At 44.0% G+C, this 26,156-nt stretch overlaps 2 protein-coding genes across 2 annotated transcripts in view; one reads left to right on the top strand and one right to left on the bottom strand.

The window, feature by feature from the left end:
- Positions 1-2,939: 2,939 nt before the first annotated feature.
- LOC109463323 (WAP, Kazal, immunoglobulin, Kunitz and NTR domain-containing protein 2-like) lies at positions 2,940-12,449 on the bottom strand. The gene is made up of 3 exons (XM_019760093.1): positions 8,725-12,449; positions 7,017-7,513; positions 2,940-5,563 (listed from the first exon to the last, which is right to left on the bottom strand). Exons 1-3 carry the CDS (start codon positions 9,883-9,885, stop codon positions 5,374-5,376), a joined length of 1,848 nt encoding a protein of 615 aa, XP_019615652.1. The 5' UTR covers positions 9,886-12,449; the 3' UTR covers positions 2,940-5,373.
- A 5,780-nt stretch (positions 12,450-18,229) lies between these two features.
- The window catches only part of LOC109463264 (protein FAM234B-like), a 15,938-nt gene continuing 8,011 nt past the window's right edge, over positions 18,230-26,156 (top strand). Inside the window, exons 1-6 of the mRNA XM_019760004.1 lie at positions 18,230-19,285; positions 19,718-20,131; positions 20,435-20,548; positions 20,902-21,099; positions 22,278-22,420; positions 23,159-23,340. Coding sequence (XP_019615563.1) covers positions 19,225-19,285; positions 19,718-20,131; positions 20,435-20,548; positions 20,902-21,099; positions 22,278-22,420; positions 23,159-23,340 — 1,112 coding nt within the window. The 5' untranslated portion in view covers positions 18,230-19,224. The remainder of the gene's footprint in view (positions 19,286-19,717; positions 20,132-20,434; positions 20,549-20,901; positions 21,100-22,277; positions 22,421-23,158; positions 23,341-26,156) is intronic.

The raw sequence follows: 26,156 nt of genomic DNA, 5'->3' as shown, positions 1-26,156 counted from the left end.
CAAATATTTTCTCACCAAATGTTTTGCAGACTGCGGTCTGGGCATTGAGATAAGCCCTAGAGGTGAGGTCTGATTTGTTCACTGATACCAGCAGTATTTGGACACTGATCGAAAAATCAAAGCCGACCGTTTGGACTCAGGTCAGTAGGTCAGAGACTAGTCCAGTTCGGCAAGAAGAGGGGGTTACATAATATTACTACGGTAACCTATGGTGCCTGCCTGGTGGTTTCCCTCTCTCTGCGGCGCTACAAGTGTGCCTGCCCGCCCGCCAAACATCCCGCTCAACGCGCGCTTTGGACCGGCGTCACAAACTAGTCTCCACCAGACTTCTTTGCAGGTTGAATGAATAGTAAAAATTGGCCTAAAAAGAATATAGCTGGCAGGCAAACTGGACCCTCTATTGCCGGGCAACTCCCCTGGCCAGCTACATTCTTTTAAGGCCGATTTCTACCTTAATATCTATTTGCTAAGGAGTCTGGTGGAGACCAGTCACAAACGGCGTTTCGCCGTCCGGGACACTTTCATTTTTCACAGACGGTGCTTCTTAAGGGTTGTCATGAAGCAGCTACGTTAGTAACATTGTCTATAAAGTTCCACACTGTGCCAGACCATGGTCCAAGTTATGATTAGAAAAGCTGTCAGGAAAGATCAAGGAAGGTGATTTAAGCCTCCTTGGAAAGATCGGCTGCCGAAGCAAAGGCCCCGTGAAAAAAAAACAGCCACCGGCAACACGTATGAGAAGTATTGTACGACAGTTCTTCTGATGTGTGTGTAATTTGTGTCTTGATCGTAGTCTGTGTCTGCATCAAAGTGGAAAAGAAGAATGCTAGCGTCTTTTGCGCTGTCACAATCATAAACAGGAGATGTTTTTCAAACACATGTTTGAAGAAGTTAGATATAAATGGTTTTAATTCACTCTTTTCTTACAAAATTAGGTGTCAAAATTCACAGCTCAAGGTCACGGAAGGAGTGAGTCGCCGACTTTTCAGGCCGGTCATCAGGAGGTCAAGACATAGTTCCCTGGACTGTTGACGTCTCCTTGACCTGTTCTTACTTTAAAGAAAACAGTTATGTCTACAGCCGTAGCAGAGATGTGTGATCGTGTGAACCGCACAGTTGGCCGAGTGTTGTTTAGACAGTGACCTTTGCAGGAGTCACAACATCCCTCCGCACCTGGCCACCAGCCCGCAGCGTCCGCCAACGTCTCCTGCCTGCCGCCCGTCCTCCGGTGTGTTTACCGACTGTCTTGTCTCTCACACCCGGCTCAATCTGGTTCGTATACACCGCAGACATGGAAGGTCAGCTACCCCACCTCTGCGTACTCTTTATCTTGTTTTTACATGGTTCTCTCTAGCCTGGATGCCAGGCGACTCTCGTGAGGCAATGCCAATTCGGTTGAGCACTGCTGTGCAATAATCATGTTCAAATTGACAATCAGTATCTGGACATGCTACACCTGTCAGGGGCAGATGGATCAGACTCAATCAAGGGCAAATTCACATTGATGTTAAAGATATTAATTGTGAGTGAAAGTTCAGTGGACTACCGTATTTTCACACATCAGTTCTATAACGCACGCACCCCCAGTCAAGGGAGCCGAAACCGTCTTTCAGGGAAAACCCTTTGACGTACTTGTTTTATTAAAGATTGGAAGAATGCAGAAGGTTCCTTGTGAGCACATCTTTAAAGGATGATTGGAGTCCAAACGTCAGGGCCTTGTTCTGCGTGCAGGGAAAGGTTTCAGGGAAGGACATGGTTACATTTCCGAAGGATTTCACAATGAAATTTTTCTCACAGACTTTGCTTCCCTGGTTACCAAACCGAGAGGATAAGAGACTCGGAAGCTAAAGTGGATTTGGTAACCAGGCTGAGTCTCAATGATTGATAAATTGAAGGTACAGACGTCATTTTATGACCTTTGAATTTCCTTGGATTACATCAAACTTGCCAAGTGAAAAACCTTCAAGATATTGTACAGCAATTCCACCTACGGACACCCAATGCTAACATACCCGTAAGAAGGAAGTTACATATGTACACCAATTCCTTCTTATAATTACAACTATCCATGGCTGGCTGCAGTTGGCTTTATGCAATCCAAGGAAATACAAAGGACATAAAATGACGCCTGTACCTTAGACTGATCAAACATTGCTTGCTGATAGGGCCCAAAAGTTGTACGTCACTTCTTCCCTATCACAATAGCTATCTACCGACTAAAGATCAGGACTTACATGTACAGCTTATCTAGAACACTGCTACAGTACCAAGGAAAGCCACCAGGGGGCCATAATCAAATTATTTCTTCACTAGGACAAGAAGTAACTACATACTGATGTTGAAAGTGCCCTTTAATATTCCTTACAAAACATATCTCACATATAATCTGCTGAAAACTTGTCCATCACTCAGACATTTCATTTTCACAGAGGTACTATCTACTGGCATTTTTTATTTACATTCCAGAATCACCAAAAGCACCTGCAAATTTCGGACACATTCTTTTACTAAATATTGAGGCACTTCCATCCATTTATCCCCTATTACTGGCAGTAGACACACATCTCATAAACATCAAGAGAATGTTAAAAATAGGCTACCCCTACCTTTTCTAATGGAATATCCCAATAACATATTTTATATAGGTACTATGCACTAAGGAACAGCACGAAACTGACACAGTTTAAGTGCCGAACACAGCGCATGTTAAACAGTACACTACCCTATTGTGTCCGTCTGCTGAATGACAGTTAAAGTAGTAGAACTGTAAGTCGTGATGATATTGTTTTTATGTAATTTTATAGTGATTTATGTCTTTGTTATTTCTGATTTGCAATGCTTTATGCTGATAAGCACACGATTTTAGTGGAAAAAAAACCGCAATTCAGCATTTTTGCTGCAAGGGTTTTTGTTGTTGAATAAACCATTCTCTCTCTCTAACCAAGGTGCTTATATCTCCCTATAAACTCCTTGTTCTAACGACTTCCAAATGTAGCCAGTAGTAACTATAATTCTCTTAAATTTGGTTACATCCAAATGATTACATACTTTGGTGCGCTTGGCTTCTGATAAGTGCAGTGTCAGGTTGAATATTCCAAAATTATTACCTATCAAATAAATAACAATGAAATAAAGGTAAGGTAAAGCGGTCATACTGTGCAGATTTGTAACGTAATATCAAAACCATGCTTAATGTCTTAATGTAGGTATGGTAAGATCTCTATAACATGCATCCAGCTCTATAAGGCCAAACAAACAATCTGACTTTGTGGATGACATTCTGTAATTAAACCTGTGCAAGACATTTTTGTTTTCCAAACATTGCTATTTTGCAACATAATTTATGCTCACTCTTCAACTAAGAGAATTGGTTGCAATTTTCAGTAGTGTAGTTTTTGCACTTGTATGAGGGGTTGGTACCCCTCCTCGTGTGCCTCCAAAATCTTGCTACCAAATGCATGCCAAAAACAGGGAAACTTGCTGCCATGCCTGTTCCTAGACACGAACTTTGTTTCTTTTAATGACGGTGGATTTACAACCCCTTGCAGATGTAGATGGAGGTACCATAAATCCTTTCCATAAATGGTCACCTTTCCTGTCTAGTTCAGGGAACAGGCCAGAGCCAAGGCCAAAGTCAACGTGCATGCATCTGCCATCCGTAAATTATATTAGCGTGGCCTTACATAACCTAACAGCTTTGGTCTGTATCAGGCAGTGCAGTTTCCTCCGGCGTCATGTACGAACACCAAAAACTATGGATTAATCAATCAATCAATCAATAGAAAAGATTAATGATAAACTTTGTACAATTGATTTCAAAGCATCCGTTTCAAATACATTGATCCAGAGGCTCCTATCTGCACCACCATCCATGAGGTAGTATAATTACAGGGGAAAGACGGCAACCTGAGAAAATATCTTCTGCAAAGCCAGTGACTTAGCTTTGTCTCTGGTGTAGGCGGTTTTTTAACTGCTGCACGGGGGTGGGATGGTCTGTCGGGATTCTGGCAACTGCTGCCCCCCCCCCCCCCAATAAGAGCCCAAATTTAGTGACTACCGACTCCCATTCAGTCAAATACACTGATGTCATTGAAGATTTTGTAACGTTTTGTATGAATCTCTTTTGAAGGAAATTCCACAGCCAACATTTGATACATTTTATTCAAGTCAGGGTACGGCATGGATGCCATCCTAGTTAGTGTGCTGGGAGAGTGAATATACACCCAGACGTAAGAGTCTCAGTAAAGGTTTGGACCAAAATTTGTGCTGTATATATGGTCCGACAGAAATCCTGTCTTTGAATCCCCACCTGGCTAACAAGCCCCGAAGGTTGGATGGACAGATAGAGGGATTCTTGACCTGGTTCTACGACCAGCACATTTCTGGGGACCTGATCAAAGTCGGTGCGAGCCCGGTCTCCCTCCAGCACGGCCACACTTCTCGTACAGACGTAAATCAGGCAGGGAAGCGCCATGTGGTTTGAAACAACAAAGTCAAGGTTAATCCTACTGCCTGCATGTCTGTGGGAGACATTTTTTGTAGGAAAGTCTTTGATCATTGCCACTCTGTCACAAGCCAGATTTTATTTATTTAGATCTGAAGATTTGGGTATTTGATGTCTGGTTAGGGTTAGAGTGGACCATGTGTTTTTGAACAGACCCCGAGGCAGGTTTGCCAAGGCAGCACATTTCACTGTGTCACTCTCAAAGTGACATGTGGTCACAAAAACAGCCAACAACTTTGATAGAAGTTCTGACTGACGTCACAACGTTAAGGCAATCTGAAACGTCCTAAGTCACCTAATAACCATCAAGACATCTTCAAGACTTTGGCCAATGACTGTTTGAGAAATTATTTGTTGGCAATTCAGTCTTTAGGTGAAAACACAAGGATCTTTGGGGACATTTTAATGTGGCCATATTTTTTTTGTGTTTTATTCAATGAAAAGCTTTGCCTTGCATCTTTCCTTCTGCACATGACTTGCAAGTAATTCAGATTTTTTGGTCGATCCTTGACCCTGATCATGAAATACTGGGTAACAGTTGCTCTGGCAAGTCATGAATTGGAGGGGAAAGGCAGAAACCACACTTAAGCCTTGCCCTTGCTTAATGTTTTGTAAACTAAGGTACATGTTTTTAAATTTGAATCATGTAGGGGGAATGCAGCAGTTGGAAGCCGGAGCTTCAGGTCTCGTAGCCTGAGTGGTGGATTGTTGCCAGGGCCAGTATACAGACTAGCTCCTCGGCTCCAGGGCCAACATGTCCCCGAGGAAACTGGGTCTAACTGAGGGGCTTGCCTGTATACCGGCCCTGACAACGGTCTAGCATCCAGGCTACAGGTGTTTTTCCCTACAGCCCAGTCCCCAGACAGCAGTTAACGATACCAGAACTCGTCCGTGTCGTCTGCTCTGTCCTGCCTGTCGGCACTATCTTCCCTATGCGTTTGTGACGGCGGGGAAGCCATGTCAGCATGGTCAGGGGGGTGTGGGGGGTGTGGGGGCAGCGAGTCGTCAGCCGAGTCGTGCGTTGCTTCTCCCAGGTTGTCCTCCTCCGAATTATACGCCCTACAAAATCGATCATAAAACGCCAATCAGTTCTTGATTCGTGACAATCATCGGTCTGGCATGCACAGTCCGTGTGAGCAAAGAATCACCATGCAATATCAATGTAGGTTATTGGAAACAATCAGATTATCAATTGCAGTATGTATCTCTTACATCACAGGTAAAACCCTGAAAGCATCAGTTCCCAAAACAGACAACCAGCTTCGATGCTTCAACACATTTTGTCTAGTTTCAAATCCCTTTACTTTAAATTTAACGCCTCATACATTAAGTGTCAAATATGGCAGTGAATTCTGATAATATCATTCCCCAGCATATCTCATATATAACAATCCTCCACATATTTTTTTTATTTCGTTAAGAATTTTCTACATGCGTTTTTAGGTCGTTGTTTCCGCCAAGCATTTACACCGGCACGCGAGTCAAACTTTTCCATGTAAACATCACGTACATGTAGTATGATGTACGTGCCAGCGACCCCTACAGTACGACTCTCTTCTGGCGGTCTAAGTAAGAAGAACATACACATTCCTTTTCCATTAGCGCTTTCGAAAATCCGTACGTTAACGTCACGAGATTTTGTCCGAGAGACGGGTTTCTCGGCCTGACGTTAACCTGGAATCCAGGCTGCCGCCAGGGCTAACACGGGCCCGTTCTTCGGCACCAGTGCCAACATGCCCCCGAAGATATTTTGCCACAACCCCGCTGAGGAAGACCCTCCTGGGACTGTTTGCATTCAGGTAGGCAAAAAATCTCCGGGATGGCCAGGCGGGAAGCTTACAGTGCCGAGAAGACGCAGCCTGTGTCCCTTGGAGAGACTGGTGCCCAGGCTATTTTTGTAGTCTGAGCTATGTTTCGTCTGGCGCGTGTCCCGCTCCGACGACCTTTGGAGCTTCCGACCGGGCCAGAAAGAGAGAGGGTACCTCGGGGTCACCACATGCATGCTGTGCCGCACATTTGTCATTGTGAATGGCAGGCCCAGACGTCTCTATATACAAGACTTTTTTCGTCGAGTAAACCTTGAAGTCAAGCAAAGAACTACGCAAATAATACGTGGCGTTTTTGTGAAAAACAGCTGAAACTGGGCCTAATGTCAGAGGAATTGCGTAAGGGTGAATTTCGCCCAGTAGACGTTAGACAGAACTTTTATGGCTCTAGAAGTTTCTTGGCGCCTACAGACTTGTACGTTAGTCTGCCTGCTTCTCCTTATTCTTGTGCGAGCTAGTATGGTGTATCCCTTATAAAATTTAGTTGTACATCGTGTATACGTAACCTCAAATTCTTTCACAGTTGAAAACATGTATTGGTCGTATTTCACAACCTGTCAGTGAAAAGCTCTTGAAAATTTACATCAAGTCATTTTGCCATTTTTTTACTTTTCCTTTCTAGCCAATACTGATACATAAAAGAACCCTGCCCTGCCCACATGCTATTTGTACGTGAAATTCCCTACTTCAGATTTTCGCAGACGTCTGTGGATGTGGAGGTGTGCCGCAGACGCTGTTTCCTCTTATCGTTCAATGTCTTTACGAAGCTGTCCTTGTCCACCACGGGGTGCCCGTCCTGTACCATACCCATGAGGATGTACTGTTCTTCCACCTTCAGTTCAGGACACGGGCACGGCTGGCGAATGGTGAAGTTCAGACTAATCTCTAGGGGAAACGCGCGCGCCGACTCCGCGCTTCCGAACATGCCCAGCCTGTCCTTGTAGACTGTCTGTAGCAGAATGACGGCCTTCGGTCGCTCGTCCACGTAGTCGATGATTTCTAAGACGGTCCCGACGATGGCAAAGTCACTCATGCAGAAGTACTCGACCATGCCGTAGCGGTTGGGGCACTTGGCGCAGGTGTTCTCGACATGGTACGGGCAGGCGTCGTTACAGCTGTCCAGGGTTTCGAAGTTGTTGGCATTCCCCCTGCAGCCACCGTAGATGAACCAGGAACACACGCCCTACGGGGGGAAGACAAGGAGGACATGTTATTTCCTCTCGCTGTGGCAAAGTTAAGGTTAGCTGTCAACACTTACCTAATGCGGCTGCAATGCGCCTAACGTGGGAATTCCGGCGGAGGGTCCCAACGGTCTCCCGCCAAGCCTAGAACAGGAAGCTGCGGTTGAAGTTTGACATAAGCTTTCACTGTTCAGACTGTTGCGTTGAAACTTGTTTTTGTTTTTCTCCACGCGACCAAAACGGCCGTTGAAACTTGTTTTTGTTTTTCTCTATGCGTCCAAAACCACCATATCCTGAAGAAAAACCGAAACATACACGTACATGTAACAGACACATTGAAACACAGGACACTTTTGTTGTTTGTTGGCCGTACTAAGGTCGTCGTCGACGTCGTCTAATCAGTAATGTATTCTTAATATTGCTTTTTTTGTGTTGGTGGCAGTATAGCAAATTTCCGGTCGTACCCCTGACATTTGTCCACGATACATCGTCATGCGGTGCGGTGTTTATACTTGAGTTTGAACGGTTTCTTCCGGAATTCCGCGTTGATCACAACAGACGCTCGCCATGAGACCTGCGCCTAACGTAACTTTCAGCAGTTATAATGGAACGCATTTTCTGAAGCAGAATACGCATGCTCTGAAGGTAACAAACACTCACACTGACAACTGACAAGCCGAACTCAGGACAACCCCCGCACATGATGAACCTTTGACCTTCGAGCCAGTGGAATAACAGACGCCGGCTGCTTCCAGCCCAATTCGCGGTTAGAAAAACATCAACAACCGTTCGCGAAGAGTAAACGCTCTTAAGGACCTTGACTCTTACAACACAGAGCCGCCGAGCGGAGCCCACGTTTAGCCGGCTTTCCGCAGGATAAGATGACAACAACAAGATTCTACAATTAACGCCCTGTGGGCGGGTGGATCATGACTGCAATGCATGACTATAAAAGTTCATGTCTCAAAGATAGTTTGAACGAAAAAATAAAGCTTGTATAATAATGTTGTATGTAGAATTGAGTTGGAACATAAGGCGAATAAAGGTACATTAAACACCATTTTAGATTGAGACAATAGACATATATCCCAATTTGTAGTCAGTCGTTACTCTATTCAATATGGTCTCAACGTCAATCTAAGGAAAAAAAAGGATTCAAACCGTCTCATTTTCAAACCTTCCACGATCCTAAGATAGGATGGGAGCTGCTCACCTTGTCTATGTCGTAGTACCACCTCGTCCCGTATTTCTTACAGGGGCCGGCCACTGCCGGGAGTCGGCACGTGGCGGCCGTCACATCGGGGCATGCCATGATGCACTCGTGGATGGTGTCGAACCTGTTGTCGTTGCCGCCACATCCCGAGTAGTCGAACCGTTCGCACACCTGGCGTTCCCCGTTGTAGTACCACCTGGCGACGCTGTCGTCGCAAGACCCTTCGTCCTTCGGGAGGGTACAGATGTCCTCCGGGGAGAAGGTAGACCCGTCGGGGAGAGGCTCGGGCGTCGACGTTGGAATGACTTTTACCGGGAACTCGACGGAGATGTCTCCGGCCACGTTTACCGCCATGCAGGTGTAGTTCCCTTCGTCCTCCAACTGGATATAGGAGATTGTCAATGTCCCAATTTCAGACACTTCCAAGTGATGGAAAGAATTGCCCGGCCCTAAAATGTTGTCATCGTCCCCTTGCTTCAGCCAGAAGACTGTGGGTGTTGGCACGCCCGAGACCAGACATTCTAACGTTATGTTGTCGTCCTCGCGGACCATGTGGATGAAAGGTTCAGATATGATGATAGGAGCCGATGTGGCGGGCTGGCTGGAGTCTTCCAACATACTCGGGACCTCGTGCGTCCATGTCGAAGTCGGGGCGCCGGTGTTTCGGATAATCGCCTTGCATGGAACCACGTGTATCGCCTTGCCAAGTTCGCAGGCCGTAGCGTTCATGTAGCACTCGTTGAAGTAAGTCATGCCGTCTGAGGCACACACGAAGCTCGGCTCCTTGTCCACGGGGCACAGAGACTCGCACACGCACTTCGGGCGGCCGTCCACCACCGTGCAGACGGCGCCTTGCTGCATGCAGTCGTACCCGCGGCACGACCCCTGCACACTGTCCTCCGTAGTCGTCGTGATCGTCGTCGTGGGGACGGTCTCCTCCGCCGCCGTCACACAGCTCTTATCCCCGCACGCGTTGTTGCAGCACTTTTCCTGCTGGAGACAGTCGGCGTCCGATAGACACCGCTTGTTGCAGGTGCTCAGAGAGTCTACGTAGAACTGCGGACAGACCCCGAGGTGGAGCGTAGAGCCGGTCGGCGGCACCGTCACGGCCAGACAGGCCCGCACGAGGAGAGAGCCCAGCAGAACAATTCTAGCTGCCATGCTTCAACAAGTCTCCTCTCTGTTCTGAGTCTAACCAACCGATTGTTTCACGCCGGACTGTTCTCGACAAATATTGTTTTGCTAGATGCACCTTTGTTACGAGCCGCTGGTGAATAAATACATGTGGGTCAGATGTCACGTTGGCACAACGTTCATCTCCGTAGTGATCAGACAGGCCTCCCGCCGGACCTGCTTGGTGGGAAGATCTCCAAACTTCAAGCTTCCTGTTATTGTGTGTCCGTCATTCAGGTTCCCTTTCCCTGTTGTTTTGATGACACGCCCGTTTGACGTCTTTGCCGAGGTGACCGCGGAAGGGAGTCAGGCCAGTCCGAGCGTCGTCCTCCTCCACCGAGTATGTTCTTGTCCCAGCGCGGAGCTCGCCCACGCCTCTCCGGCAGTGTTTATAGAGACGGGCCAGAGTCCGTTATAACGAAGACACACTGAGTAGTGACACCTTTATAACAGGAAAAGACCACCACCCGGGCACATCTGGTTCCCGAAAAACTATGCAAATTCGGGCCGTAGCGCTCCGACACGTGGATTCCAGAACAGGTGTCTCTACCCCCCTGAAGATATTTCTCGGAAGTGTTTTCGAGCCTTGACACGTTCAGTTCGTCCCTCTGATGTAGATAAGCAAACAGCACCGCAGTCGCAGCCCCCAAAAGGACAAGATCACTCGAAAAACGAGGATCGCCAGACTAAACAAGGTCGTCTAGCTCGCACAGCAAGCTTTCGTAATAAAGACAAAAATAACCAAACCATTTGCATGTGGCAGATCCCAGGCTGACTAGAATGTCCCCCTAAGCCAGTTTGCCGGAGATGCCGTGTCTGTGTCCCCATTTAGCGGCCCAAGAGAGGCCCGGGTCACGTCCATGTCAGCAAAACACGCCGCGCGAAGCCAACGCCGCGTGATATTGAACATGGGACAAGTTTTACGATGTGTGGCATTTATTGTTTAATATACCACCCTTCTCCGTTCGCAATATGTAGTACAGGTCATGTTCACGAAGAAAAAAAAAACTCTGATGTACAATAGTGGGACCAGGTGTTTCCTCAGACACTAAAAACAGCGGGAAACATTGCGCTATGACGTTTGCTCTAATGCCAGTCACACGTCATAGACGCTCCATCTGGCTTGGTTTTCCGTCAGACCACCAGAGACGACCGACTCTTCCGGGATAATCTCCCGAGACCACCTCGCTGTGTAGTTTTGATATTATGGAGTGATACCGACGTGATCCTGAACTTGTCCAAATACATGTGGGGGCCGGCGGAGTCACGCGTGTTCGCGCGTGCCCCAATCAGCAGAAGGGCTGGAACGTTTTCTGGAAATGTTTCGAAAGAGCTAGAAGTGGAAAGCGCTGTTCTGAAGTTGTCCTATCTCGAGCTCGAGATTTGATTAACGGCCAAGGTGAAAGACGCCAGCAACATGGCACGCGGAAATATCCTAGGCCTTCTGGCTATGCTCGGGGCGATATCCTCATGCAATGCGCTCAAGCAGATACGGAGCGTGGTGTTCACTCGTATTTTCGGCAGGAGAGAGTTACCGGTGTTCCGGCGGACTCTCCCTGTGTGGTTACCGGCCAGGTGTGGCCGGACGCACCGCACGACAAATAAGCCTCTTGCTGAGATTCTACCGAACACCTGTGACCGTGACTGTCTGGCTTTTCATGTCTTGCGATTTTGCCTATTTTCTAGGACATATGACAGGGCCAGGGGGTTTGACGTAAGTATGCCCCACGGGTGGCTGCTTGCCATCAAACCGGCATCTCCTGCGTTTTGTCCATCTAATACAGTCAGACTTTCAGGACAAGGTAACAAGAATAACAGTCTGGGACTGTTTGGGTGGAATCCGCTCCACTGACACAGTGTTTATTATGAATTCAGATACCAGAGCACATATGTGTTAAGTGTAAAAATATTTGACAACTCGTTTCAGTAAAAGAGTTGACCCTTGAAGACATGTTTTGTCTGTATTAAAGCTAATATACGTTTGAATTTGTTCTTCAGTCTTTAAACGGTCCTTTTAATAAGTTTTATACGCTTTAATTTATTTTCCTGTCGTATGGCGGTAGTTCGGTGTTAGCAACCTCCGGGAGACCATTTCAACTTTGAGAAAACACTACGTAGTGTTTTAGGTGTCTTACTACTCAGTCAGATCATGACTACCACGGACCATTCACTTCACAATAACAAACAAGTGCATGTGATTGACACCCCACGATAACGACAAAAACAGTCTTGACGGAGGAGGCAGCAGCTGGCCATGAGAAAGACGGTGTTTTTCCAAAAGCTCCTGACACTCAACGGACACTATGAAAATACCACGGCGGTGGTTCAAGCATCCCCACAGACAAGAATGGGATAAGACGCCGTGAGAGGCGGGGAAGAAGTCAAGATGTCTCCCAGCTATGCCGTCCGTCTTCGGTCGGTTGACATAAGTAAACGGTGGAAGGAATGATGGTGACATAAGAACTAGCCACACAAGACGTGAGAGGGGAAAAACAAGCCCAGGCAAAAAGTTGAAGCGCCTCACGGTTCAATGTCTGGTCAGGTGGGGCTTTGGTAATGACAGTGTCATTCGTCTCGTTTCATACAGCTACTCACTTGTTTCTAGTGTTTGGGGGGAGGTGGTGTTGGTGTTGGTGCACATCGTTTGTTTCCAATCGTTTTTTGTTGACAAACATTGTTAATATGATGTTGTTTGTTTAAGTGGCGCTGTTAATATAAGTATTGTTTACTTGAGTGCAGCGCCACTTTGTCTTTGTCCTATTTGTTGAATATAAAAAAAAAAATGACAGTGTCCCTTGCATCTGAAACTTTATTGCTCAAAACTCAAAATAGTCTACTGTAATCTTCCTTATATCTGTATCTGTACCTGTACAGCTGGTATAACAGCCCCTAATATTTGGTACATTGTGGCATCGCACCAGCTTCTGTACCTGTACTTTATTAATTAATATAGATAAGAATCTAGCTAAGGTTCTTATTAACGATATCATGAATGGCGTGGCGCTTCAAATCGGCAGATTGGGGAAAGGAGTACTTTGATGTAAAGTTTTTTTTTTGGTTTAGAAGCCGACGCCTGACCCTGTGCTTAGGGTGCATTTTGCATTTTCGTGTTATGTAAACTTAAGGTACAAAGCACGTTTGGCCAAAGACAGGTCTTGTTAACGTGTGCGATTTCTTAGAAGATTGTGAAAAACGACGGGGACAAACAAAGAAACTCCACGGGTTGCAAAGGGAATTCCAAAGAAAACTTCCGAATAGAACAACTGATGAAAACAAACAAAAAAGACAACTACACTTCATGTGTAGATGGTATTTTGGGATGTATTTCTGTGTGTTCCGTTTACCTAGTGTATGTCTATGTTTTGATTGTGTACAGTGTAAAAACAAACGAATAGTCAGCCAACCTTTGGATTGGCAAATAAACCATATAAAAATAACATATAAGCGATCGCGATCGGTGCCAGTGAAGTTGACCCCCACAGTAGTCTAGAGTCAAAAGTGCAGTCCTTTACAATGTACTGCACAAAGGCAACGGAGCAATAAAGCACTGTGCTTTACTAGTGTCCCACAGTTGCTCATTTAACAATTTATACTATATTTCTGTTAAACTTTGATGGAGGTTAGATACACAGGCATTACTCCAGCAGCTGGATAGATTTTGAAAACGGCCATCAGCTACCTATCGTCAGTAACTGCAAGAGATCTGTAGTCAACAGGTATTTATAAAAAAATAGTCTCTGGCAGTGGAAGCTACATGAAGCGTCTGTTTTTAACGTCTGTCCCGTTGCTACAGTAACTGCTAGACTTTTAGAGACTTTTAGCCCCGTTGCTTTAGTAACAACGTGTAGAGTGATGTTCATCCACACAAACTCATCTCCGGCTTATGACAGGTGCGACGCCGTCGCCATGGTGATGATGAGGAAGAAGGCCACGCCCCTTCGCGTGACGCCATCCACATGAACTGTTCTGGTGGACAGAGACTGCGCACGGACACCCATATATTACACATTTCACAACTGCTGTACTTGTAGCTCGTACAGTACTAGTATTACCTGTTACCTACATGCGCAGCAGTTAGTATTGACTTGTCGAGGTCTAGTCAATGTCGTGCTTTATTAGGCCAAGTTGATCTGATTGTATGTATGACATCCGCGCGCGCATGAATTTTCGGCCGTTTCCAAAAAAAAAAAAGTTTCAACCATTCTGTAAATTGTACAAACCAGTGGCAAAATTAACAAATATGTACCGTAAGTTGCAAAAAAAATATTGGTAAACGATACCAATGTCGTGGAATGCCAAAATCAAACGAAAAAGACGAAAATGTTAAGAAATGTATTTGAAGAGTTGAGTCTTCGCCATACCATCCTCTGCGTCATTTGTTCAACTTTCATGACCACGCAGATTTTATTAAAGCAACTTTGCCAAACTTTTTTTATTCGCACGTTCGCATCAGTTTTGGGGTTCCCCGTGAAAGTCATCCATATACTAGTAATCAAATCAACTTGGCCTTACATTGAGTCCATTGCTCAAAAGCGCCCCGCGCGCCTGTCCATGGAAATGCATGCCGTTCGGCCAGTCGTGGAAATCTCGCGAGACAGGAGACGTCATCCGATGGATGATGCCAAAAGTACCAACGGGGAGTTTTATAAAATTGATATCTTCAATTGAAGAGCTTAGTAAATAATGAATGAGGAATGTCATAATAACCAATCTTATTATGTACGTCATGTTGTTTTTAATATGTTTGAAGATTCTAACCACAAAGACATTTCATAATTGTGAAACATAAATTCAAGTACCCCACTTCGAGTGGTGGGAGCTTCATCATAACAACCCATCATGGCGGCCATCAAACGTTTGTTGAAACTTCCGGGTGAGTATCCATAACAAATACCATTATTCCTCTTAATTAACGAACTTAACGCTTTCGACTTGGATATCATATGAAAGTGCATAAGCTTATCCAGCGAATGCAATATTGTTGGTACAAATTCTCGAGTTTTTTTTACCCCTGGCAAGGTGATTTGCGCGCGTCTGTGTGTTGCTGAAAGTGTTTTCAGCATATGCCGGATCTGGATGTAACGTTACCTGGAAAGTGTTCTGTACGTCTGTGTGTTGATATATTGCATCTGAGGTCTTCTTGATTTCCAGCTAGAGTGATGATGTCAGTCTCTGATTTTCTTTTGCGTACTCTATGTCCCGTATATGCTCCCCACCTCTTGTATACTTGTTGCATCCCATGTCTTTCTCTGTCCAAGCATGCTCCAAGGAATTTAAAGCTCCATGCTCCGTCGTAGCGGGGACAATAAATCATACAGGTTATATGGTTGGCGGTCCCCAGCTGACCTCATGTTTAGCTTTGTTTTTTTTTTCTATCTCTCACAAGGAGGTGTTTCTATATGTTTCATCAGAATGAGCAAGATTTAGTACATAGTCTCAAGTCAGTCCATTTCGGCAGGTCAATATGGGGTCATGATAGTGTGGGGCGCGCCGGGAGTCCCTGGGGTTCTCCCTGTCAATGTGTGTATAAAGAAACAAAGGTACGCTCACGTGTGTACGCAGTTTTCGTCCGCAAGGATTTTTCCTGGGCGTAAACCAGGTCTATATCCTTGTTTCCATGCTCTTGACATTTAGGACCAGTCCTTTCCTCCAGATCCCTTGTAGCGGTATGCCTAAATACCTCAACCGACCTCAACCGGCCTCAACCGACCGCAACCGACCGCGTAATGGGTTGATATGCAGTATACATGGGCTAACAACCTTTTCCAACGCTCTGGATACATTGTCTATGCTTGTATGTAAAAAACACTGTAACTCTGACGTATTTACCAGTTTTTAAAAGTTATTCCTCTGGTTTGACGTTCCGCGGAGCGTTCCGCCTTGAGGTCAATGGAGGTCAATCCGGTAGGCGTTCGTGCTTATCAGCTTGGATGTCAGGCTGGAAAACACTCTGTATATAGCTATTATGAGTTGGTTATGATAGCATTTGTGCTTTACTATGATTTATAAACCAACATCTTTGCGTTCTGTTGCCTGTATAAAGCAAAAGGTGTCCAGAGATTCCCCATGCAGGCCCAACGATCGGGGGATCCAACATGGCGGCCATGAAAAGCATTCTAACTTTTAAAAACTGGTAAAAACGTCAGAGTTACAGTGGTTTTTTTTCATTCATACAAGCATAGACAATGTATCCACAGCGTTGGAAAAGGTTGTTAGCCCATGTATACTGAATATTAACCCATTACGCGGTCGGCTGCGGTCGGTTGAGGTATTTAGGCAGACCCCCCTTGTAGCAATTCCAAGATTCCAAGTCCATCACTTTCAGCGGCATATACTAACTACTCTTCCATTCTGTCACACAGAAAACAGGATACACACGATAGCAGGAAACGGGACGTATGAATGATATATGGAAGACGATCATGTGTTCAGACCTTAATATTTTAGTATCTTGACTTGATCAATTCTAGATCTGAGCACTGAATTAGCATTCAGAGAGCACTGCTGCAAACTGCTACAATTATCTAAATGTCAAAGGAACATTCATTCTTTATTTCAGGTAAAAAACCCATATAACACATGTACAGTAGTACATCATTAAAATAATACAAAAACTCTACAGACATACAAATAAAACAGGAAGAAACCTAGATGCATAATAAATTGTAAGTCTTTCGAAAGTGAATTCCTGTAAAAGGCATCTTAATAAGCGACTTATTGTTGCGTTGTGGGAGGAAAGTAATCTTTTTTAAAAAGAGTAACAAATCCACCGCCTAGTTTCAAATGTGTCAATATAGTGATAGACAAACATCTCACTACATCGCCGAGGTAAATTCATGATAATTCTAAAGCAATTGTTATAAGCAACTCGGCACTTAGACAGAACACCTGAGCTAGCAGAGCTCCATAACTGAGCGCCATATAGCTGGGCGCAATACATCATAAACAGGTGTCTCTTAATGGATGGTGAGCAACAGAAAAATTTGCGATTGATACTGTTTGCACGGCTATAAAGACTCTTCAGCAGAGCAACATAGACATTTTTTTCTAAGTGTTTCTCAGACTTTTGAAATGAGGAAAAGAAGAAGGCATTGTGACAAACAGAATAAAATGACATCAGCAGATACCTGACACACATGAAGTCACCTATCTCTAAAAGTTTGTTCTCTCAGATAAAATTTCTTCCAGGTTACTAGTAGTTGTTTTCAAATGGCCTGTTGCAAGTACATGTAATATAGGCCAGATATTCCCAGATGAGTCTCTGTCACGCTGGACAGTTTCAAACCAGCAACAACTGACACAGAACATGAATTTGACCTCAGGCCATTTGTGCTCACTGCACATAGCACAGATGTTGATCCTGCTCAACTGGAATCATCATAACCCATCTGTACCACCTATCAATATTTTATTCAAAGTATGTTCAACTCAACTAAGTGCTATGCCAAATCAATAAAAGCGTTCACCTTTCCATTCTAAACCAAATTGGGTTTTAGTCGATGTTCTTTCTAAGTCATTGTTAGGGCATCTGTATAATGTCCTTGGTTAGGGTTATATCATTCCTTGCCTGCTACTTGAAATGAGTTGGTTATGGTATACGTAGATGCACATGCATTTCCCAAGCTGCTGCCTTAAAATATTGACTACTAGATGCAAACTTGTTCTGTACATAATGTAAACTCCTGTAGAATAAGTACAGTGTGTCCCAGAAATCGTAGCAAAAATTTACAAAAAAATCTAGAAATGTTTCAATGTACACATATCGTAAAGTGTGACATTTTTACATAATAAAATTTGCTTGATGAAAGTTAATTCTTAAAGTAAATAGTCCAGGTGGTGAAACTGTGGCATTACATGTGTATAAGCTCTGATTTTAGTTTGTTTAATGCATAATTTACCTACTTGAAAGTACCACATGTATACCAATCAATGTCATTGTTGCTTTTTTTCTACTTTTTAACTTTCCTTCTGTCTCTGTCCTTTCCATGACTGCTTGCTCTATAAAGTATTTATTTTTGCCATGTTTATTTTCTGCATCTACACTACAGCAAGAGCCATGGTGAGACTACAACCCAGTTCAGCCCAGTCTGTCCCTAAATCAAATTCTACACTGACTGCTCTTGTATACCTTTGAGTTGTGATTTATTCTGGTTCACTGCTAACTCACAGGATCTAAAGATTGAATATCACAATCATCTATCATTGCTCACCCCCAAGACTCAGGATCACACTCTGTTGTTTATCATTGTCTGATTCTTTTTGTAGTGGTTGCCAAGTTAGATAATGGCAATTTGCAATAGGAGACACAACAAATTATGTGCATTATAAAGTAATTACAGGTTCTAGCAAGAATATTGATGTTTATTTTCACCATTGCACATGTGTGTACTGTCTACTTGGGTAACTCAAGAAGCTATATATGAAGGCTAATTTAGCACCAAGGAACGAGTAACAAAACTCAATTACCTGCTTCTCAAACGTGATAAAATTCAGATGTAAAAATTGTGCTATTTTATGTAAAAGTGTATATTGTGAATTACGTACATTAAGTTTCCTTTATTTCCTATAAGGTACTCACCGGTATTAAGTAACATGCTGCCTTAGCAGACATTTACACTCGGATTCTTTTTTCATTGTTTTGTTACAAAAAGGTTGCTGAACAGTAATATTCTTAGACTGCCACGTACAGTCACATAACATACATAACATTGTTTTTGTAGGGTACTAAAAATGAACTGTTGCATTAATGGAGAATGTGCCACATTTCGTACAGTTGGTTAGTCAAGCAAAGCAGCTTTTGGAACCAATCAGTGATACAGTTGAGCTGTAACATATGGCTTTGTCTAGACTTGCTGCTCCCTGTGCATCTAACCATTACAGCCAACAGAACCTCTTCTTTCACATGACTTCACATCATACTTAGTTTTATAGGCCCAATCTCTCCCGAGCTACTAAATCATGGAACGCAAAATTGCCTGGGATGTCAATAAAGCCACGGCGGCCCAGCGTTTATGGCTCAGATGAAGATTTAGACTCCGCAGCCTCTGACGTATTCACAACATACACATGATAAGTCTCCCTCCTAGTAATACCTCCACAGTCATTGGTGCATGAAATTAAAACTCTCCTTTCGAACGCTCAGTGCCTTCTCACACACTCACAGGCCTTTGCTTGCCTCCAAAGAGGTTAAGATTTGGTATCAGTGCAGAGGTGTATTCTGGCCTCCAAGACAATTGGAAAATATCAGAGATGCGAGGGACATTTTATGGAGCACAACAGTGATGCTGCATTGTTGGATAAGACTGTGAACTGGAGGATAATCTCAGAATGCTGCTGCAAGAGCCAAGCTGCTATGTGATCTCCTTACCAGGGGAGAGTCCGGGCTTTGGTAGGGACCAGTGTTTAGTTCTATCATGCTCAATCACTGTGCTTGCATTGTATGGACAGATAGGCCATTTTTGTTCCCTCAACATGTTCCGCTCTTAACAGATAGCTTCTAGATAGGCACCTGTAAGAGAGATTTTTTCCTCTTTTAGGACATAAATAATGACACGGATGAAAATGTTATAATCCAGTATAGTTCTATTAAGTTTTCCTTTGGAGCAGCCATAAAACTAACTTGTATCTTATTTCAGTACCAAGGACAGTGTCAGCAGTTTCATTTTCAGATGATCAGTATCTATGTGCTGTTCAGCACTTTTTTCATGAACCAAACTTAACCTTGTCCCTTCTGTATGACCCATAACCTGTAAAAATTGGGTACCAAATAGCTACATTAGCAGGCCGAAAGTTAAAATTTTACACTTTGTTGCAACTCCAGGAGAGGGAGTCACGACGGGAGGGCTTCGAAACCTCCCGAAATATCACGAACTTCCGCAAGATGTTAGTGACGGGGAGGACACGGATGAAGAGGTTACGATAACGGCGGCAGACTTTCAGCCTGGTCACTTCCTCCCCCAGGGAAATGACAAGGCGTGGACTCAGAAGGATCAAATCGAACTAGACGAGATTGGAACGCAAAAAAGCAACCGACCCAGTAAGGTTATAGACTCGGAACTTGACGTACAGGTCAGTTCAGGGTGGCTGGCCCTGTCCAGGACTCGTATCGCTTGCTTCCTGTTTTCCCTCAGCATGTGCGTGGGATTCTTTGTTGCCATGGCGATTGCCTTCCCTTGTGAGGAAGAAGGAACACATTTACAGACACCTCCTTGGAGAGTAACATTATCAGATGCAGGTAAAGTTTTTCTTGTTTTATTCAGTGACCAATACTGGTCTTGTAAGTTACCCTAAGTCTAGCGCTCAAGTGCAATGTATGTCAATCTCAAAAATCGATCAGTCAGTTCTGACCCTCAATCACAGTTCAATGTACAAAAATATTCATTAATATATCAGTGCACCTATTATTATCGGTACTGCAAAAATGAGCCGACTGACAATCGCAGCTCACACAGTGCCAGTTCAGTCTTCAACATTTAAAAACACTGTATCAGAGTCAATGGCTCCCTTCAATGTAATGTTGAGTATCTTTTTATTACAGCTTCAGAAACATCAGTGCGACTGTATGACATTGATGGAGATGGCCTGTTGGATGTTATAGTTGGGTTAGGGTTCACAGCACTAGGAAACATCAGTGACAGCTGCCGCTCTTTAGGTCAGTAATATTATATATCATATAATGTTAAGGTGCATTCATTATTGGTTCATATACATGTATGTAATGGAGTGAGGTTGCTAGATGATTAAATATACAGTTTTCTTCATCAATGTTCTTCTAGGAATGCAAGACCATGAAATAGTGTATTCCATTCCAGAGGGAACAATGGGCAATTATCGTAATCATAATTTTCACACAGCATTGACCAGAGAAAATAATTTTGGACTATTATTTTGCACCCCTGGCCCAACTGTGACTTTTAGAAAGAAATTCTGAATGCACCAGAGCTGGATACACAATTTCTTAACTACACATGCCCAGGTAGAAGTAAAGACAATGTTTATTTCCAGGTGTGGATGAGGTGTCATCATGTGCAGGTGGGATCAGGGCTTACAATGGCGCCACAGGGAAACAGTTGTGGCACATCCCCACCTTCGGGGAGGTGTTTCTCCTGAGGTGTGGGGGACTGGACATTAACGCTGACGGCTGGGAGGACTGTCTGGCCACAGGCAGGATGGGGCTCATGCTGGCCTTCAACCCAAAACTTGGTAAGGAAGTGTCACTAGCAAAATATGAGACTCTTAGTCATGGATTACATGCTATATTAACCAGGGTGGGTAGGTTTGGATGCACCATATAACATGTAATATAAGATAAAATAAGTAGAATGTCAGCAAAACTTAATTATGTTTCATTTCTAAGGAAAAGTATTATGACAAAGGTTTTATTACCTTTTTGACACTTAGATGTTAAGAATATGCTGTATACTACTACACATTGAACATCTTTATGTAAACGAACCGAAATATTTGGGTGCACTGGAGCACCCACAGAAAAAAATTGGTTGCACAGCTCCAAATTTGGGTGTACTAAGGTGCACATGCGCCTAGTATTTCGAGCCCTGTTAACTTTTATCCCATACCTATTCATTCATGTTTATGCTAAAGGGAAGAAAACTAGTCTTTCCAACACTGGTGTTTAGGGTTTTTCCTGGGGGCCACAGGACTTCAGCTGCAACAGTAACGTTTGATGGTTGTGTCATTCAATGGTTGGGTGTCGGAACATTACCATATAAATGGAAACCAAGCAGATGTCAGGAGGGAAAGACTGAATGAAACAAGAAGCGATTTAATTCTTAGCCGCAGTCACGGCTCTGTTAAAAAGAGCTCTGTATTACAATTGTGCACCTAAATCCTGTCTTGTTAGAACATGTATATGTCCCATTGAAGACACCAAGTTGACCAATAATTTCAGTCATACATCATCATCACACTCATGCCTAGCCTGATTAAATCACTTTATGGTTGCCGGCCGCCCAACATCCAGCCTGCGGGGAGGGGCCACTAAAGCTGCGGACGGCAGAGTTTGCGTTATACAGACTCATGCCACCCAACCAGCTACATGTATTCCCATCTTTACTTGGCCCCTGGCCAGATTTTTTAGACTAATTTCTTGCTCTGTAGCATTTAGGACACACAGTTGTATAAGTAGGTTGGTAGTCTACTGGTAGTGTGTGTTGAACTATAGTCTTATATCTGCCCAGATACAGTTTCCCAAGTGAAGAGTTACAGTAACTGTACTACTGTAGGCAGAATGTACCATGTTTTAACAAGCTTAGGAAAAGTTGTTTGGGGATTGAACCCACGACCTGCTACATTACACTGTACCTGCAAAGCCATTTCAGTGGTCAGAGGTGACAGAATCAGACAGGATGTGTTGTTTGCAGGTGAGGTTTTGTGGCGAGTGGACCCCACGTTAGTTGACCACCATTGGAACTTCTACATGCCTCAGCTTGTACCTGATCTGGACAGGGACGGGGTGCCCGACCTTGTTGCTGCTCATGGCGGAGACCTCCGCTTTAAAGCACACGTAAGTTTTTTTCACATTCTCTTTCCTTTTTTAAATCTTCAGTGAGGCCACACTAATTTCATTTGTTGGTTCTCAAATTTTCCTCTTCATTTTTTTCTGATTTGCAAAAGAAAAAAAAATTCTGGTTCTGAATCAACTCAAAATATGCTCATATTTTGCCCCCAACAGTCAAGGAAAGTCCTTCTCTTCCTACTTGTTACAGTTTTTCCATCTATCAATGCAGTGGTTTGATTGAAAGTTCAGAATTCATTGTTTAAATACTAACCCAGCCTTTTGTTTTGACTTCATGGCTCCTATCGTAGCATTTGGGACCATAATAGGATGCTTAGACTTGTTATTTTTATTTTTTTTTGCCGTCACCTCATATTTTTTGTGAAAAAATTTGAGAATCAACAAATTAAATTGGTGTGGCCTAAACAAAATATTCAGGTCACTGTGGCATTTATCCTACAGTTATTTTCATGTTGTATTCCATTTAGCTATAACATCTACAGTAACATAGTTCTGCCAGACTGGGTTATGTATGTCTGCTACGGTATGTTTGAGAAATCTCTATTGCCCTACCCACGGGTATATATGCACAGTTTAGATATGCCGGGGTGAGTTTTACTGGCTGACGTTGCATGCATACATATTGGAGATCTGTTTAAAGGTATTTTTGGGGTGGCGGGTACATTGTGTATAGGTGACCTGGCAGATCATTAATAAACCAGTCATACATGTTAAAACCCTCCCCAGGAACACAACAGGACAGCAGGCAGACTGGTGTTACTGTCCGGCGCCACCGGCCGGAGTCTGGGGTCCTGGCTGGACATGCCTGATGGTCATGAGACCTACATGTCTGTGGTAGTGCATCAGACCAGGGACGGTTCACTATATGCCCTGTTTGGGTCTGGAGGGGAAACCATTACAGGTGAGTGGTCTGGATCCCTACATAACACATAGAACATAGAAATATAGAAATTTAAACATATGATGAACATGCAGCCGCTATTTTTATTGTTCTAAATGCTATTGAAGTGCCATGCTATCATTGACGGAACTGCTAACTGTGATAGACAGTCAGGATTGGCCTGTTGTTGACGTACATGTATAACCATACAGGTAATGGTAAGTTTGCTTTCTTATTTGATATATGGTCATGCTTGATAAGTTTTTCTAATATTAGGAACTTTATATACAACCAATAATATTCCAATTACATGGAAACATTTTCGGCAGTCCTTCTGCTGCTTTCCTTAGGGCAATAATGACTGCATTTCTGATTCCCACTGCTAGGTGGCACTGTAATGGGAAGAATGTTTTCTGAAATGTGACTAAGATTAAACCTTCTCAATCTAGCCCAGTCGGGAACCATAATGAGGAGCGATACAAGCTTAGTCATGTTTGGGACCGCACAGAAGTCCCACGTAGTAAAATCAGTGTTGCCCCGAGGAAGGGGTTTCTCTTTTTAGCGAACGCCCACGAAAGCCCAAAAATTGTCGCACGAATCTTAAAATTTTTTGTGTGGTCATGTCCAGAGTGTGCTCGCGGGTGTCCATGCCAAGTTTGAAGCGAATCCATCGAGCCGAACTTAAATAAATCGAAATTTACTGGGTTTTTTCTCTTCTTGGCGAACGCCCACTTTACTTCCGGGTTCGCTGCGAACGCCCACTACTCTTTGCAAAATTTCGGCCCTCGCGCAACGCCGGCAAAATCCACCACCACAAATATGTTCCTATATGCCTCCCCTGAATTTCTGACAAGTTTCCGTGCTTTACGTGCTTTTAAAGTACCCATTTTTTTACAAAATATGCGCTGCGACGAGCTCGCCGCCTCGGCGTATACGTTTCACCTGGTCACATGACTTGCGGTCGGGGACTGTTCGGTAATTTCATGATCAGCGGGAGGGAGGAAGGGTTGCAGAAAAACGCAATCTACCGCACAAAACATAAATGATTTCCTTTCTTACATAATTTTCACCTCGGTTCTAGTAGTGACACCGCCGAATAAAGTACGCACTTTTGAAAACTTTTCAAAATACAAAAAGTACCTTATTTGAGGTTTTCCCCGACAAATCCAACGACTACCGACGAATATAGCGAAAACCGGCAAGGAGAATTGCACTACATCGATTCGTACATAAAATGTCGGATGATAATGTTGACGCGTGAAAATAAAGTTAAACTTTAATAAATGAACGTATTTCATGTGTGTATCGTCGATATTGACACGAAGTTGCGGTAAAACGAGAAGATGCAAGGTAAGATAATGTAGGTCACTCACGTCGCGGTGCTCGGTCATGCTGACGGGATGGTCGCCAGCCAGCCGCCGATATCTCAGTGGAACCCCGGCCGAAAATAAATACCCCCGTAAGTATGAACGCAATTCTATTAAATAGATTTATGAGTGGTAAGATGGTAAGATTTAAAATGGTCCGCAAGTCGTCGTAACGTAGTGAATAACGTTACAAGTATAACATGACAGTTGCGCTTCAACTGATGGTCAGTTCTGATGCACTTTCGGCTATAGTTAAACACAGAAATCTTCAACAAATGTTATAGCCATGCCGTTACAAAGGTTGAAATGACACACATCATTTTACTTCGTATCACAAATCTATTTAAATATAAACAAATGCCGCAGAAAATTATTTTGTAGCGGGACTATACCAGCCAGTATTACGCTAAAATGATGGGTAGATGTACAAGGCATGGCCTTACAATGATAGGGTTTTTTGGGCGAAGTCTTTGAAATCCTTTGCTGCCCGCCGGTGGGTGGGGCCCATGTGCGTGCTGCTGTGGGCGTGACGCCGCTTTGTCTGACCAGGACGTGCGGTCGTCTTGACAACACAACGTGGGAAGCAAGCGGCCAGAAGCATTCAATGCTGCAAAGTTTTATTCCTTTGATTTGTGACATGAGCAGTAGTTTACTAAACGAGATATTTTTCAAAAACTCTTTCGCTCGCGTCTCAGCAGTCTCGTTGTTGTTTTGGGTTCGGTGTCAAATTTTAAATACGGTAGCACATTAAAATTCCCCGCCCGGTCGAACTTCTCCGCCTCGATCATTTGTTGCTCACTGATGGGGCGGTCAATCAGCGCGGACGTGGTTTACAACGAACGTGGCGAGCGGCGCCGACAAAAATTTAGGGCCCCCTCCGTACTGTAACGTTGCGTCTGTCTATAGTTCAGCAGAACAATTTTACAACATGGTAATTGTCGCCGGCGGTGTCACTACTAGAACCGAGGTGAAAAATTTATGTAAGAAAGGAAATCATTTATGTTTGATCTTACAAACACGAAATTCTGCCCCTTTTGTGCGGTAGATTGCGTTTTTCTGCCCTTCCCTGTCCTCCCTCCCGCTGATCATGAAATTATCGAACAGTCCCGACCGCAAGTCATGTGACCAGGTGAAACGTATACGCCGAGGCGGCGAGCACGTCGCAGCGCATATTTTGTAAAAAAATGGGTACTTTAAAAGCACGTAAAGCACGGAAACTTGTCAGAAATTCAGGGGAGGCATATAGGAACATATTTGTGGTGGTGGATTTTGCCGGCGTTGCGCGAGGGCCGAAATTTTGCAAAGAGTAGTGGGCGTTCGCAGCGAACCCGGAAGTAAAGTGGGCGTTCGCCAAGAAGAGAAAAAACCCAGTAAATTTCGATTTATTTAAGTTCGGCTCGATGGATTCGCTTCAAACTTGGCATGGACACCCGGGAGCACACTCTGGACATGACCACACCAAAAATTTAGATTCGTG

The sequence above is a fragment of the Branchiostoma belcheri genome, unplaced genomic scaffold, assembly GCF_001625305.1.
Source record: "Branchiostoma belcheri isolate BF01 breed outbred unplaced genomic scaffold, Haploidv18h27 scaffold124, whole genome shotgun sequence".
Taxonomy (NCBI): domain Eukaryota; kingdom Metazoa; phylum Chordata; class Leptocardii; order Amphioxiformes; family Branchiostomatidae; genus Branchiostoma; species Branchiostoma belcheri.
This window is presented reverse-complemented; position numbering and strand designations above follow the sequence as displayed.